Below are 14462 nucleotides of genomic sequence, written 5' to 3'. Positions count from 1 at the left end.
ATCTGGAGGTGCTATGTTAGCAAAGGCTGGACTAGGAGATTAAGTGCAGCTGCTGAAGAAGAGAAGAATTTGATTTGATATCCTGCTTTATCGCAACCCAAAGGAGTCTCAAAGCAGCTAACATTCTCCTTTCCCTTCCTCCCCCACAACAAACCTCTGTGAGGTGAGTGAGGCTGAGAAGACTTCAGAGAAGTGTGACTAGCCCCAGGTCACCCAGCAGCTGCATGTGGAGGAGCGGGGAAGCGAACCTGGTTCTCCAGATTACGAGTCTACTGCTCTTAACCACTACACCACACTGGTGTACTCCTTGCAGATCAGAAAAGTTAGTTAGGGCTGTAGCTCAGTGGTAGAGCATCTGTTTTGCATGCAGAAGACTCCAGGTTCAATCCCAGGCATCTCTGGGTAGGGCTGGGAGAATGACAGCTCACTCATCAAAGCAGTGGGCGGGGTTTGTGACCTGTGCATAGCTGTCAACTTTTCCCTTTTTCTTGCGAGGAATCCTTTGACAGTTATGGGCCTGTGCCTGGGTGACACCCCCTTTGCTTGCTGGCTGTCGCCCCGCCCCCTCCCCAGTTGCCCAATCAGCTGCCGGCTGGGGGGCGGAGCAAGGGCCAGGTAGGGCAGACTCCAGTCGACCATCTCTTCAGTCGGTCCTTTTCTGAGAATTGCTTTGGGGCAGGCCAAGATGTTGGGGGCAGGACAATGAAGGTCACAACAGTAGAAAGTGAAATGCAAGCCCCCTCAAAGCACTTGAGGATATACTGTTATGTACTGAAGTTCTCACCCTGGGCCAGCAGGGGGATACTGTAGATAGTTTTCACTCAGGTCCACATATGCAAATAAGGAATCGAGAGTGACGTTCAGTGATTGGACAGTTACAGAAAATGGTTACTGCTGCGTTCTACTGGAGCTCTATATAACCAGGCTGGCTGAACCCTTCAGTTCAGTTCTGTTCTGGCCTGTGAATAAACAAGAGCTGTTTGAAGAATCGCTGTGTCGTCTGATATGTTCACCCACAACTTAACATATACAGAGTTTGTATCCCAAGGATCCACGCTTGGCAGCTTCCCCCTGATGTTTCTGGCCAGTTTTACCAGTTCCTGCTTCTTCCAGAGAATCCTGGGAACTGTAGTTTTGTAAAGGGTGCTGCAAGTTGAAAGGAGACTCCCCTGTTCCCCTCCCAGAGGCATAATTCCCAGAGTTCCCTGGGAAGAGGGATTGGTTTAAGCAGAGAGTCCAGATGGTTGGCCTTCAAGAGGTTCTCTCCTGCTGTGTGATCCTAAACTCTGGGAGACAAGGTCCGTTGTCTGTCTTTGATACTATGTAAATATGCAGGATGTGAAATGGTACAAGTGATTTTTGTGTGTGTCCAATAGCTGCGTCCTTCACCTTTCGCTGTTCCCCTGGTCTGTATCCTTTTCTGCATTCCTGGCTTTGTATACCCATTGAGGCGCCACTTGCATTGTACATTTATAGCGGTATCATTTCGTTTTAAATGGTCATGACTTCCCCCCCAAAAATCCTGGAAACTGGTTTGTTTGGCTGAGAGTTGTTAGGAGACCACCCCGTTCCCCTCACAGAGCTATGATTCTCAAAGTGGTTGAGTATACCTGAAGGAGCGTCTCCACCCCCATCGTTCTGCCCGGACACTGAGGTCCAGAGCCAAGGGCCTTCTGGCGGTTCCCTCGCTGCAAGAAGCAAAGCTACAGGGAACCAGGCAGAGGGCCTTCTCGGTGGTGGTGCCCGCCCTGTGGAACGCCCTCCCACCAGATGTCAAAGAGAAAAACAACAACCTGGTATTTAGAAGACATCTGAAGGCAGCCCTGTTCAGGGAAGTTTTTAATGTGTGACATTTTAATGTATTTTTAATCTTTTGTTAGAAGCCGCCCAGAGTGGCAGGGGAAACCCAGCCAGATGGGTGGGGTACAAATAATAAATTATTTATTATTATTATCAGTTCATAAATGAGGGAGAGAGAAAACCCTCCAAAATCCACAGTTAGACAATAACTAGGATCAACCAAACGGCTGTTTGGTTGGGATTGGACTGCTTGCCACTATGGTACACCAGCTTAGAGAGCGGGAGAGAAATAAGATTCTAAAGCAAATGGAACAGAATTGGAACAGAATCGTTCCTATTAGAATAGCTAGTAGGAAAATGGCAGTATTCACTGCATAAATTTAGTGCATTCCAGAAATGCATTTATCAAATAAGATAATAGTTGCAAGTCAGAGAAGGAGGTTGGCACTGGCTAATTTTAAAAAAAGATATATACCGCTAGTCCAGCTTGCATGACCTGAGAGCCTCTCCATTACTAATCATAGAAACTTTTGGCCTATCTCTGGACAATTCGACGGTGCAAGGGAAGCACTCTGCACATGCTCATGACCATTACAACAACTGATGAGCCAAGGCCAAATCCTGGTATTCTGAAGAAAGGGAGTGTGAAGAGCTCCATAAAGAATCTCTCAAAACTGGCTGAAAGGGCTTTAAAATAGCAAATGAAATTCAGCGTAAGCAAATGTAAACTGATGCATATTAGGGAGAGGAAAAAACCACCTCTAACTTGATATATATGCTAGCAAGCTCTGAAATAGCGGTGGCTGACTAGAAAAGAGACCATGGGGGTCAGCCGCCCTGAGCCCGGCCTTGGCTGGGGAGGGCGGGGTATAAATAAAAATTGTTGTTGTTGTTGTTGTTATACCAGGCATCTTAAATAAAGTGCCAAGCCAGTGTGCAGCAGCTGTAGATAAGAAAACTCCTTTTTTTATGAATAATTAGAAATGGGCAGGAACATAAAATGCAAATCTATGATATAACCACAGTTCTGGTCACTGTGCCGCAAAATGGATATTGTAGAGCTTAAAAGGATTCCAAAATCACTAACCGAAATGATCAAGAAGGGGCTGGAGCAACTCCCCCATGAGGAAGGATTACAACATCTGGGACTTGCTAACGGACATTGCAAATCTATCATTTGGACTACCACAACTGCCAACTGAGGAGGAAGAAAAACTTGGAGCAGTCGGAGGATCAAACATCTAACAAACAAAATGTCTCTGCAACTTCTAAGCTGGAATTGTAACGGTTTGAACCATCCCAGAAAAAAACGACAGGTTTTCCACATTTTGAAAAGGGAACAACTGGATCTGATATGTCTACAGGAAACTCACATAACTAGAGCACACAGGAAATTGTTGGTGAACAAAAGACTGGGACAAGAATTTATATCTTCCGATAAAGTAAAAAAGAGAGGAGTAGTGATTTATGCAAAGGAAAAATTGGACCCAAAGCTAAAATTTAAGGATGAAGAAGGAAGATACCTGGCAATTGAAGTACAGATCCAGGGGGGAAAATATTTGATAATTGGAGTATATGCACCAAATGATGGGAAGGCAGAATTTTTTAAGAAGTTGCATGAGACCTTACTAGATTATCTCGACTGTAAAATAATAATGATGGGGGACATGAATGGAGTGGTTTCTACAAATATGGACAAGGCACAAAGACAGACAATATCTAAAGAAGGAAGATTACCAAAGACTTTCTTCGAGATGACGGAAAATATGGACTTGATTGATATCTGGAGAACAAAGAATCCTCTCGAGAGAGAGGGAACTTTTTTCTCGGAATCTAAAATGACATGGACGAGAATCGACCAAATCTGGGTATCTAGTGTGATGGCTACAAAGATTAAAAAAGTAGAAATCTGCCCAAAAACCTGCTCCGACCATAATGCCGTAAAGATGGAAATGAAAATGACAACAACTGGATCCTTTAGATGGAGAATGAATGACTCCCTATTTAGAGATGAACAATTCTGTATAAAGGCCCTAAAGACATTGAAAGATTACTTCGAGATAAATTTGAGAACAGATGTGGAAAAAAGAACAATTTGGGACGCAAGTAAAGCCGTGATGAGAGGCTTCCTGATACAACAGAATTCAATCAAGAGGAAAAAGCAAAATGAAAGGAAAGAAAGAATTTTAGAAAAAATGAAGGAAGGAGAAAAGAAACTGAGGTCAAAACCAAAGTCTCAAGAAATTTTGAGAGAAATAAAATATTATCAGACGCAATATATGGAACTGACAAATCAAGAGATAGAATGGAAAATTAAACAAATGAGACAAAGGACTTTTGAATCTGCAGATAAGTGTGGGAAGCTCCTTGCATGGCAATTGAAAAAGAGGCAAAAATTGAACACAGTTACTTGTTTGGAGATAGAGGGAAAGAATGTTCATAAGCCAAATGAGATAAGTAACTGTTTCCAAAGTTTTTTTAGGAAATTATACACACAAGGGCCAGTAAATGAACAAGAAATAGAAGAATTTCTTAAAAATTATGGACTACCGAAAATTCCAGAACAGGGCAAGTTGATTTTGAATGAGAAAATAACAGAACAGGAAATAGAGGAGGCCATTCAAAAGGCACAACTGGGAAAGTCTCCAGGACCAGACGGACTGACGGCTAGATATTATAAAGCTTTGAGAGAAGGTTTAGTGCAACCACTAAAAGAAGTTTGCAATGAAATATTGGAGGGGAAAAAGGCACCTGAAACGTGGAAAGAGGCTTTTATCTCACTTATACCAAAGACCGAGACTGAAAAGAACCAGGTTAAGAACTACCGCCCGATATCATTATTAAATGTGGATTACAAAATTTTTGCAGACATTTTAGCAAAAAGACTGAAGAAAGTATTGACAGGTGAGATTCATAAGGATCAATCTGGCTTTCTCCCGGGTAGACACATGTCTGACAATGTGAGGAACATAATAGACATTGTGGAACTGTTGGAAATGAACATTAACAGAAAAGCGGCTTTGATTTTTGTGGACGCGGAGAAAGCCTTTGACAATATTTGTTGGAGTTTTATGAAAAAGAATCTCCAAGGGATGGGGGTAGGCCAAGGTTTTGAAAATGGTATAGGTGCAATTTATTCTGAGCAGAAGGCAAAGCTAATTGTGAACAATGTGGTAACGGAAGAGATAGCCATAGAGAAAGGAACACGACAGGGATGTCCTATTTCCCCCCTACTTTTTATACTGGTTCTGGAGGTTTTGTTAAATATGATTAGAAAGGACCAGTTGGTTAAAGGAATTCAGGTCGGAGTGAAAGAGTATAAATTAAGGGCATTTGCAGATGACCTAGTTTTGACTTTGCAACAGCCAATCACTAGCACAAAAAGAGTTTTAGAACTGATCGAGATATTTGGTCAAGTTGCAGGATTTAAGCTGAACAAACAAAAAACTAAAGTTTTGGAAAAAAACCTAACAAATGAAGAAAAAGAGACATTCCAGAATGAAACAGGTTTGGAGATAGCAAAAAAAGTGAAGTACCTGGGGGTGAATTTGACATCGAAAAATGTGAATCTTTTTAAAGACAATTATGATAAATGTTGGACAGAAGTTAAGAAAGATTTAGACATATGGTCAAGGCTGAAACTTTCCTTGTTAGGCAGAATTGCTGTTATCAAAATGAATGTATTGCCTAGAATGTTATTTCTGTTTCAGACATTACAAATAATAGACAAGATGGACTGTTTCAAGAGGTGGCAGAAAGACATATCGAAATTTGTTTGGCAGGGCAAAAAGCCAAGAATAAAATTTAAGACATTAACAGATGCGAAAGATAGAGGGGGTTTTGCCCTGCCGGACTTAAGACTCTACTATGAATCAGCAGCGTTTTGCTGGTTGAAAGATTGGCTGCTCCTCGAGAATACAGACATTTTGGACCTTGAAGGATTTGACAACAGATTTGGTTGGCATGCATATATATGGTATGACAAGGTAAAATTGCATAAAGGTTTTAAGAACCATATGGTGAGGAAAGCTCTGTATAATGTTTGGATTAAGTATAAAGACCTGTTTGAAAGTAAAACCCCCAGGTGGTTGTCACCAATGGAAGCAAAAGAGGTGAAAAAATTGAATATGGGTTCTAATTGGCCTAAATATTGTGAAATTATAGAACAAGATGGTGAAAATGTAAAATTGCAGAGTTTTGAGAAACTGAAATTTAAGGTGAGAGATTGGTTACATTATCGACAGATAAATGAAGTATTTAAACAGGACAGAAAGAAAGGCTTCCAGGTGGAGAAGTCAAAATTAGAAACAGAACTGTTAGAACCCAATACTAAAAATTTGTCAAGAATGTACAACTTGCTGTTGAAATGGAATACTCAAGATGAAATGGTGAAATCTAATATGATTAAATGGGCACAGGACATTGGGCATGACATTGAATTTGCAGACTGGGAGCAGTTATGGACCACTGGTGTTAAATTTACGGCATGCAATGCCTTAAAAGAAAACATTATGAAAATGATCTACAGGTGGTACATGACTCCTGCTAAGTTAGCAAAGATCTATCATTTGCCCAATAACAAGTGTTGGAAGTGCAGTGAAACGGAGGGAACCTTCTATCACCTTTGGTGGACCTGCCCGAAGATTAAGGCTTTCTGGGAAATGATCTATAATGAAATAAAAAAAGTTCTGAAGAGAACGTTTGTCAAAAAACCAGAGGCCTTTCTCTTGGGTATGGTGGGCCAAATGGTGCCAAAGAAGGATAGGACATTTTTTATGTACGCCACCACAGCAGCAAGAATTCTTCTAGCAAAGTATTGGAAGACGCAAGATTTACCCACGTTGGAAGAATGGCAGACGAAGGTGATCGACTATATGGGACTGGCAGAGATGACTGGCAGAATTCGAGACCGGGGGAAAGAGGCGGTGGATGAAGACTGGAACAAATTCAAAGTTTATCTTAAAAACTGTTGTAATTTGGAAAATTAGGGGCTCAGAGTTATAAGAGATAAAGAACTACAGTTGTATTAATAATTAACTGAAGTTAAATACATGAAATATATTTAAGTTATGATCAGAGGGTTGCTAAAAAATCTTGAAACAAGAATGCAGGAAAGGGGTGGTATGGGGAAGTCATGTTTTTGTTTGTTTATGTCTATGTTTTTGTTTTGTTTATTCTTTATTTATGGAAAACTAATAAAAATTTATTAAAAAAAAAAAAAATACAACATCTGGGACTTGGTGGTTTTTAAAAAGCTGAGCAAAAGGCAGGGGAGACACGAGAGGCGTCTATAAAATTATGAATAGTGTGAAGAAAGTAGATACGTTTTTCTCACTCTTTATAACTTTAGAACTTGGGAACGGTCCCATGCAACAGAATGGAGAAAAACTTTCCTCCCTCTTGCGTAACTGTGGAACTCATCGACATCCAAAGAAGTTGAATGTCTGTTGGAAGATCAAGGGCAGACCAAAGGACGTTTTTCACCCAGCACACAGTTAAATAAACCATGGAATTCAATCCCTCAAGAAGAAGAGAAGAGTTTGGACTTGATATCACGCCTTTCACTCCCCTTAAAGGTAAAGGTAAAGGGACCCCTGACTGTTAGGTCCAGTCGCGGACGACTCTGGGGTTGCGGCGCTCATCTTGCTTTACTGGCCGAGGGAGCCAGCGTATAGCTTTCGGGTCATGTGGCTAGCATGACTAAGCCGCTTCTGGCAAACCAGAGCAGCGCACAGAAACGCCGTTGACCTTCCCGCCGGAGTGGTACCTATTTATCTACTTGAACTTTGACGCGCTTTCGAACTGCTAGGTTGGCAGGAGCAGGGACCGAGCAACGGGAGCTCGTCCCGTCGTGGGGATTCGAACCGCCGACCCTCTGATCAGCAAGTCCTTAGCTCTGTGGTTTAACCCACAGCGCCACCCGCGTCCCTTTCACTCCCCTTAAGGAGTCTCAAAGCGGCTAACAATCTCCTTTCCCTTCCTTCCCCACAACAAACACTCTGTGAGGTGAGTGGGGCTGAGAGACTTCAGAAAAGTGTAACTGGCCCAAGGTCACACAGCAGCTGCATGTGGAGGTGCAGGAAATCGAACCCGGTTCACCAGATTACCAGTCTACTGCTCTTAACCACTACACCACAATGGCTCCCAAACTATCTCTCAAGAGGCAACAGTGGCCACCGACAATGGATGGTTAGGCAAATTCATGGAGGAGAAGGCTAAAAATGGCTAAGTTCCGCCTCTTGCTCCAAAGCCATTGTGCCTCTCAATATCAGTTGCCTGGAATCGTGAATGCTGTTGCACTGAGCTCTGCCATGCAGGCTTCCCACTGGCTGGCCACTGTGAGAACAGGATCAGCATCTGGACTGGCACACCTCTCTGTTGAGAGCCTGGAGAATGAGCAGGAAGAGGCAGGCAGAAAAAGGAAGAGACTCAGAAGGAAAGCAGAGCATTTAAGGACAGGGAGGGACCAGAAACAGGCAGAAACAGCGGCTGCTCAATCCAGACCCTGCACAGACCAAACACACAACCAACGCACAGGTTACAGCCTGGTGCCGATAATGCCAAGGTTGCAGGTTCGATCCTCGCAGGGGGCAAATTCACACATTTCAGGGCATTGGTCTAGACGACCCTCAGGTTCCCACCCAATTCTGTGACTCTATGTATCTATGCAACACCCTAAAGCTCAGCACAAATTCGCTGTGACACGCGTTTCTAGGACCAAGGTCCATTTCCTTAGTTCTCACCTGCACAAAATAAAACTTTTAAGCCGCGATAAATCGCTTACAACCTTCTGGCTGGGACAAGACGCTTCGCTCGAGGCGCCACACAGGGCTCAAACCAGCCTCTAGGTAGGACCTCGACTCGCCTTTTGAGTCTCCCAAAAAGCCCTTGCGCCTTTAAGAGCTGCCCAGAGGGAGCAATTGCGCCAGCTGCGCTTCCCCTCCACCACCGCGCACAGACACAAAAACAGCTGCATCGCCAGGAGGACGCGCGCACCTGGCGAGAGATTCGCCCTTAGAGGCGCAGGGTCTGCGCATTGCATCTGTGCAGCTTTGCTGCAGGTATCCAAACGCCCCCTCTCCCCAACCCCTTATTATAACTAAGCCTTAAAGGAGAGGGGTGGGTGTCTAACTTTTCCTTCCAGAGACCGGGCACGCTCCCCCGCTTTCTCCCCTCTCACCCAGAAGTTGTCCTTGAAAAGAGTCTCCCGCATGGTGGCTGCGGAGCGGCTGCAACAGGTTAGATCCCCACCTCTTCTGTGCCAGGTGCGCAAAAAGTGCTCAGGCTGCTGTTGCTGCTGCTGCCCGGACGAGCTGCTCCACGCAAGTTCCTCAATTCTCCGTGCCTTCTTCCACCCCCCCTTCCCTGCTTCCCTTTTCTGCTGGGTCTTAAAGCCGGTGCACGCGCAAAAAAAGAAAAGAAAAAAGGAACCCATTCTTCCCCTCTGAATTGGACAAAAGGGGAAGGGCTGGGGATGGTTAGGCCCCTGAGATGGAGTTGGTGCCCGCTAGCAAAATGCCTTTAAAAAGTTGTGCAGAAGGTGGGGGAAATTCATAGAGCACCTTAAAGATCGCTGTGAAAGTTTAAAGACGTCAGCAGGATTGTTATAACACTTATAACATTAACAAGGCTAATGTTCAAAGTGAATTTGAAAAAATGTAATTAGAGGCAGTAGAAAGAACAGATAAATATTGGAAACTGGGGGGAGAGGGAAGTCCGGGGATCCAAGTAATCCCAGATGTATAAAAAGTTGGAAATGTTTTAAATGCAAATAACACTGTTGAAAAATGAAATAAAAATAAAAGTTGTGTAGAAGGATTTCTCTCTCTGTAGCTTCTCAAAGAGGGCTAAGAAATGCATGCTCAAATTTCCTCTTTTTTGCACAAATTGTAAAAAAAAAAAATGGAGTTTGAGGGTTTTCCTTGACTTGGGGGAGGAGTAATCTGAGGACTACTCCAGAGCACGGACAGTGTCATCCTTTAATATGTGGTTACTCAAAAATGATTGACTTTAATGGGGTGTTAATAATAATTATAGTTATTATTTTATTTTGCCCAGCCTTCACCTGAAGGTCCCAGGGCAGGTTACAATTAAAACACGATGTTTTAATTGGGGGGGGGGGAGGCTGGTTTCCAACAATTGTGTACATGATCTTAAATTTCACAAGTCAGGTTAAAGAGGTCCAAAATAAAGCTGCATACTCACTATACAGTGGTACCTTGGGTTACATGCGCTTCGGGTTACAGACTCCGCTAACCCAGAAATAGTACCTGGGTTAAGAACTTTGCTTCAGGATGAGAACAGAAATTGTGCTCTGGCGGCAGTGGGAGGCCCCATTAGCTAAAATGGTGCTTCAGGTTAAGAACGGTTTCAGGTTAAGAATGGACTTCCAGAATGAATTAAGTTCTTAACCCAAGGTACCACTGTACATTTAAAACACCCGCTCCAAGAACCTTGGGAATTGTAGTTCACTCCTCACAGAACTATACTTCCCGGTAACTTTAACAAATTTGCAGCAACAGGTCCCAATAAATATATACTATGCATATTTATAACTCAGAGCAACACTTTACAGTGGTAACTCAGGTTAAGTACTTAATTCATTCCAGATGTCCGTTCCTAACCTGAAACTGTTCTTAACCTGAAGCACCACTTTATCTAATGGGGCCTCCTGCAACTGCCGCCGCGCCGCCAGAGCACGGTTTCTGTTCTCATCCTGAAGCAAAGTTCTTAACCTGAAGCACTTTTTCTGGGTTAACGGAGTCTGTAACCTGAAGCGTATGTAACCTGAGATACCACTGTATAAGTCTGATGACATGGACTATAGTCCATAAAAGTTTATAGCATAATTTGTTTGTCTTTTACCGTATCGCAGAAGTTTCTTGTTTTGCTGCAAAACCTTTGCTGCAAATCTTTCCCATGTTTACTCAGACTTTAACCCCCATTGATTTCAGTGGGCTTTACTTCCAAGAAAGCAGGTTTGGGTTATATAGCTCTAGGATTGTGGTTAGAACTGTAGTTTATCCCTAAGAGAGAAAGAGTTCCCAGTGACTTTAACAAACTACAATTCCCATGATTTGTTGATAGAAGCCATGTGCCTTAAATGTATTACGTGGTATTTGCCCGGAGAGTAATAATGCATATAGCATTGGGCAGCACAATTGCAGTCCTTAGGCACACTGTCTTGAGAGTAACTCCCATTGGAAATGAAAATTCATTTGGAGTAAAGGCAGCACTCCTGCACATACTTACATGTGAGTAAGCCACATTGAACTCTGATTTACTTCCAAGTAAGCATTGTTTGCTATAGCTCCTAAAGGCACTACTTCCTTGAATGCAAAAGTTGTTTAGAGTCAACATGGTTAGGGTGGGACTGTTAAGACTGTGGTCTTTCTGGTGTAGTTCTGATTGATAGGTGGCAAACATTCAACAGGTGGAGCTCTCCCTTACTATTGCCCAGGAAAAGGCTGCATCGGTTGAATTTCCATGTGCTTCACAGATAGAGGAGCCCTGTCAGACAAAAAAGGTGGCAGCGCTGTGCTTAGCAACAGAAGCTTTATTTAGGAGCAGAGGTGAGTTGGGAGGATCCAGTGGCGTAGCGTGGGTTGTCAGCACCCGGGGCAAGGCAAGTAATTTGCGCCCCCTAACCAGGTAGGGGCAGAGAGCTGCGAGTGCGAGCGCACACCCCCCCCCCAGATGTTGCGCCCGGTGCGGCCGGCCTCCCCTGCACCCCCCACGCTACGCCACTGGGAGGATCAGCTGGAGTGTTGGCGAGATCAGGGAACATTTGCAGGTGCTAATTAACTCCAGTTTTCAAGTTGCTTGTTACACACAAAACACTTTCAGACACAGTAGATTGTGGGAAGAAGAGGTGCTGTGCTCTGAAGGAAGAATGATTTCTGGCAAGGGTAGGCAGTTAAGAGAAACCAGAAGCCTGTGATTTTCACAATTGCTTATCCCAAGATAAAAAGAGAAAAAGTCTTTTAAAAAATGCACGCCGACCTTGCTAGCCAGGTTGCCAAATGCAAAAGGGGAAACGATTCCATCCCACCCCTTTTAAAATTCTGGAAGAAACACAATTTGAGCCAGTCTAGCTTCTCAGGCAAGGCTCAGAAAAGCTGCCCTTGCTTATTTTTCCTCTTTGTCAATCATATTTAGTGTATTTTTTTTAATCCCACCCACCTTTCCTCCAAGCATGAAGTAGCACACATAGTTCTCCTCTACATGTTACCCTCACAATAACCCCATGAGGTACAATGGCCTGTGAGATGAGCAGCAAAGGTCTGCCCGTGAATGCCATGGCTGAGTGGAGATTTGAATCCAGGGCTCCCTGGTCGTTGTTTGAGACTCTTAACTGCTACATAACCACCCCCATCATTCAGCCCGGACATTGAGGTCCAGCGCTGAGGGCCTTCTGGTGGTTCCCTCACTGCGAGAAGCCAAGTTACAGGGAACCAGGCAGAGGGCCTTCTCGGTAGTGGCACCCGCCCTGTGGAACGCCCTCCCATCAGATGTCAAAGAGAGAGAAAACTACAGTGGTACCTCTGGATGCGAACGGGATCCATTCCGGAGCCCAGTTCACATCCTGAAGAGAATGCATGTCTGCGCGGGTCGCGATTTGCAGCTTTTGTCTAATTCTCTTTGAAAGCCATCCTCATTTGTGGCTGTCTCCTGTGGAAGTGAGTTCCAGAGTTTAACACTGCAGGATGAAGACCTGTACAGTGGTACCTCTGGTTACAAACGCTTCAGGTTACAGACTCCGCTAACCCAGAAGTAGTACCTCAGGTTAAGGACTTTACTTCAGGATGAGAACAGAAATCGTGCGGTGGTGGCACAGCGGCAGCGAGAGGCCCCATTAGCTAAAGTGGTACCTCAGGTTAAGAACAGTTTCAGGTTAAGAACAGACCTCCAGAACGAATTAAGTTCTTAACCCGAGGTACCATTGTAAAGTGCCCAGATGTCCCTCCCCCTTTTCCCCCCTTTTAAGTAAAAGCTGAAAACTTTGCGATTGTGAAGTTCTGTCTTGAGAAACGGTAGCTCATGAATAGATAGAAGTATTTTAAGGCTGCCTTTCATGGCATAAAACCCTCACAAAGCACCTCACGAGATATTAAAATACAAAACAATTGTGTGTGTGTGTGTGTGTGTGTGTGTATAATTTATATATTTAAAAAGGATAAAACAACTGTTCAAAGCACCACAAGCTGACAGCGGATAAAATGATTAAATGCTGTATTTGCAAGTACCGGTAAACCACCCACCACTGGAACATGGAAATTACAGGAGCATTTCTTATGCAAAGTTTGCAACGAGAGGCATCGCAATCCACAACGTGTCAGATGCTGTTGGCACAGAATGAAGACTCCACCTGTTCTCCCGGTTTGCCCAGCCTGACAAGAGTTACTAAAAATACGGCTGAACAATGAGGAAGGTCAGACAGGACAATCGCCTAGTTTGTTTCCAGGTTATGACAGTAAGAATGCATACAGGAGGAAGTCCCAAGTGCACAAACACACCCTCTCTGTTGTCGATAACTCAGCCTCAGGAGGAATGCTTTCAAAGAGGGGTCAGCAAATAGAAGCCCTCCAGACTAATCCGTCCTCCCACGAGGGATGGGCAATTTACTTTACCACATTGCCAGCCCAGAAGCCAAAGAGGGTTCTGTAGTAAGTGCTGTCCTTTTGCATCAGAAGTTGTCTGCAGAAAGCTGAAGTACAGTGGTAGCTCGGGTTAAGTACTTCATTCGTTCTGGAGGTCCGTTCTTAACCTGAAACTGTTCTTAGCCTGAAGCACCACTTTAGCTAATGGGGCCTCCCGCTGCCGCCATGCCGCCGGAACACGATTTCTGTTCTCATCCTGAAGCAAAGTTCTTAACCCGAGGTACTATTTCTGGGTTAGAGGAGTCTGTAACCTGAAGCGTCTGTAACCTGGAGCATATGTAACCCGAGGTACCACTGTACAAGGGTGTTAAGGCAAGTTCCCATGACCCACCACACAGCTACCCCCAGGTAATCTTGTTCCTCATCAGGGCGCTAATATTTTGCGAGCTAAGGGCAGGGAGGCAGATTTCACATGGCTGTAAGCGAATAAGGGGTTTGGTGGGCAAAGAGCCTGCAAGCTGTGCTTTACTCCTACTTCGTGTGTGTCTTTGTATGCATGTGTGAACAGGAGGCAAATAAAGATCAGAAAGCTGCTTGCTTACTAGTGTCTAAGAGCCTGAACTATGAGTCAGGATTTTCCTTGTTGCAAAATGCCCGATCCTACCCTAAACCAGCGACAGTCTGAAAGCACCCCTAGACAATCGCAACAGGCTAACATGAAGCTAACTTATGAAGAGACAGGCTGCTGGATTGCTCTGGCCGGCAGCATCTCACAGCAGCCCAGGTTGGATATTTAACCTTATGAGATGGCAGAATGGACTGTACAAATCAAACTGCAAGAGATCATTTTTATTGGTCCCTTGAGTAAGAAGAAGAAAACTAGCCATTCGGGAGAAGCAATTTGCTCTCCCTGCTGTCTCTACTCTATTTTATCTTTTGCAGCATTCGTAAATTTGATCCGCAACTGCATTGGAACTGTTCATTCTACCAGAACTTTGTAGCCCCAAAATGGAAATTACCAACAACAGAGGAGTGGAAGACGAAGATGGTTGATTATGTGGA

At 44.1% G+C, this 14462-nt stretch overlaps 1 protein-coding gene across 2 annotated transcripts in view; it reads right to left on the bottom strand.

Annotated features, from left to right (window-relative positions):
* The window catches only part of PSTPIP2 (proline-serine-threonine phosphatase interacting protein 2), a 65075-nt gene that overhangs the window by 49832 nt on the left and 781 nt on the right, over nucleotides 1–14462 (bottom strand). Inside the window, exon 1 of one of the 2 annotated variants that reach the window (XM_028749091.2) lies at nucleotides 8981–9167. The exons of the other annotated variant lie outside the window; for it this stretch is intronic. Within the exon in view, the coding sequence (XP_028604924.2) occupies nucleotides 8981–9013 (33 nt within the window). The 5' untranslated portion in view covers nucleotides 9014–9167. Of the gene's footprint in view, nucleotides 1–8980; nucleotides 9168–14462 lie in introns of those variants that run through there. 2 annotated transcript variants of the gene reach the window in all.

Source organism: Podarcis muralis, chromosome 11, assembly GCF_964188315.1.
Source record: "Podarcis muralis chromosome 11, rPodMur119.hap1.1, whole genome shotgun sequence".
NCBI classification, from domain to species: domain Eukaryota; kingdom Metazoa; phylum Chordata; class Lepidosauria; order Squamata; family Lacertidae; genus Podarcis; species Podarcis muralis.
The sequence above is the reverse complement of the archived record's forward strand: the minus strand, read 5'-3'. Positions and strand labels throughout refer to the sequence as shown.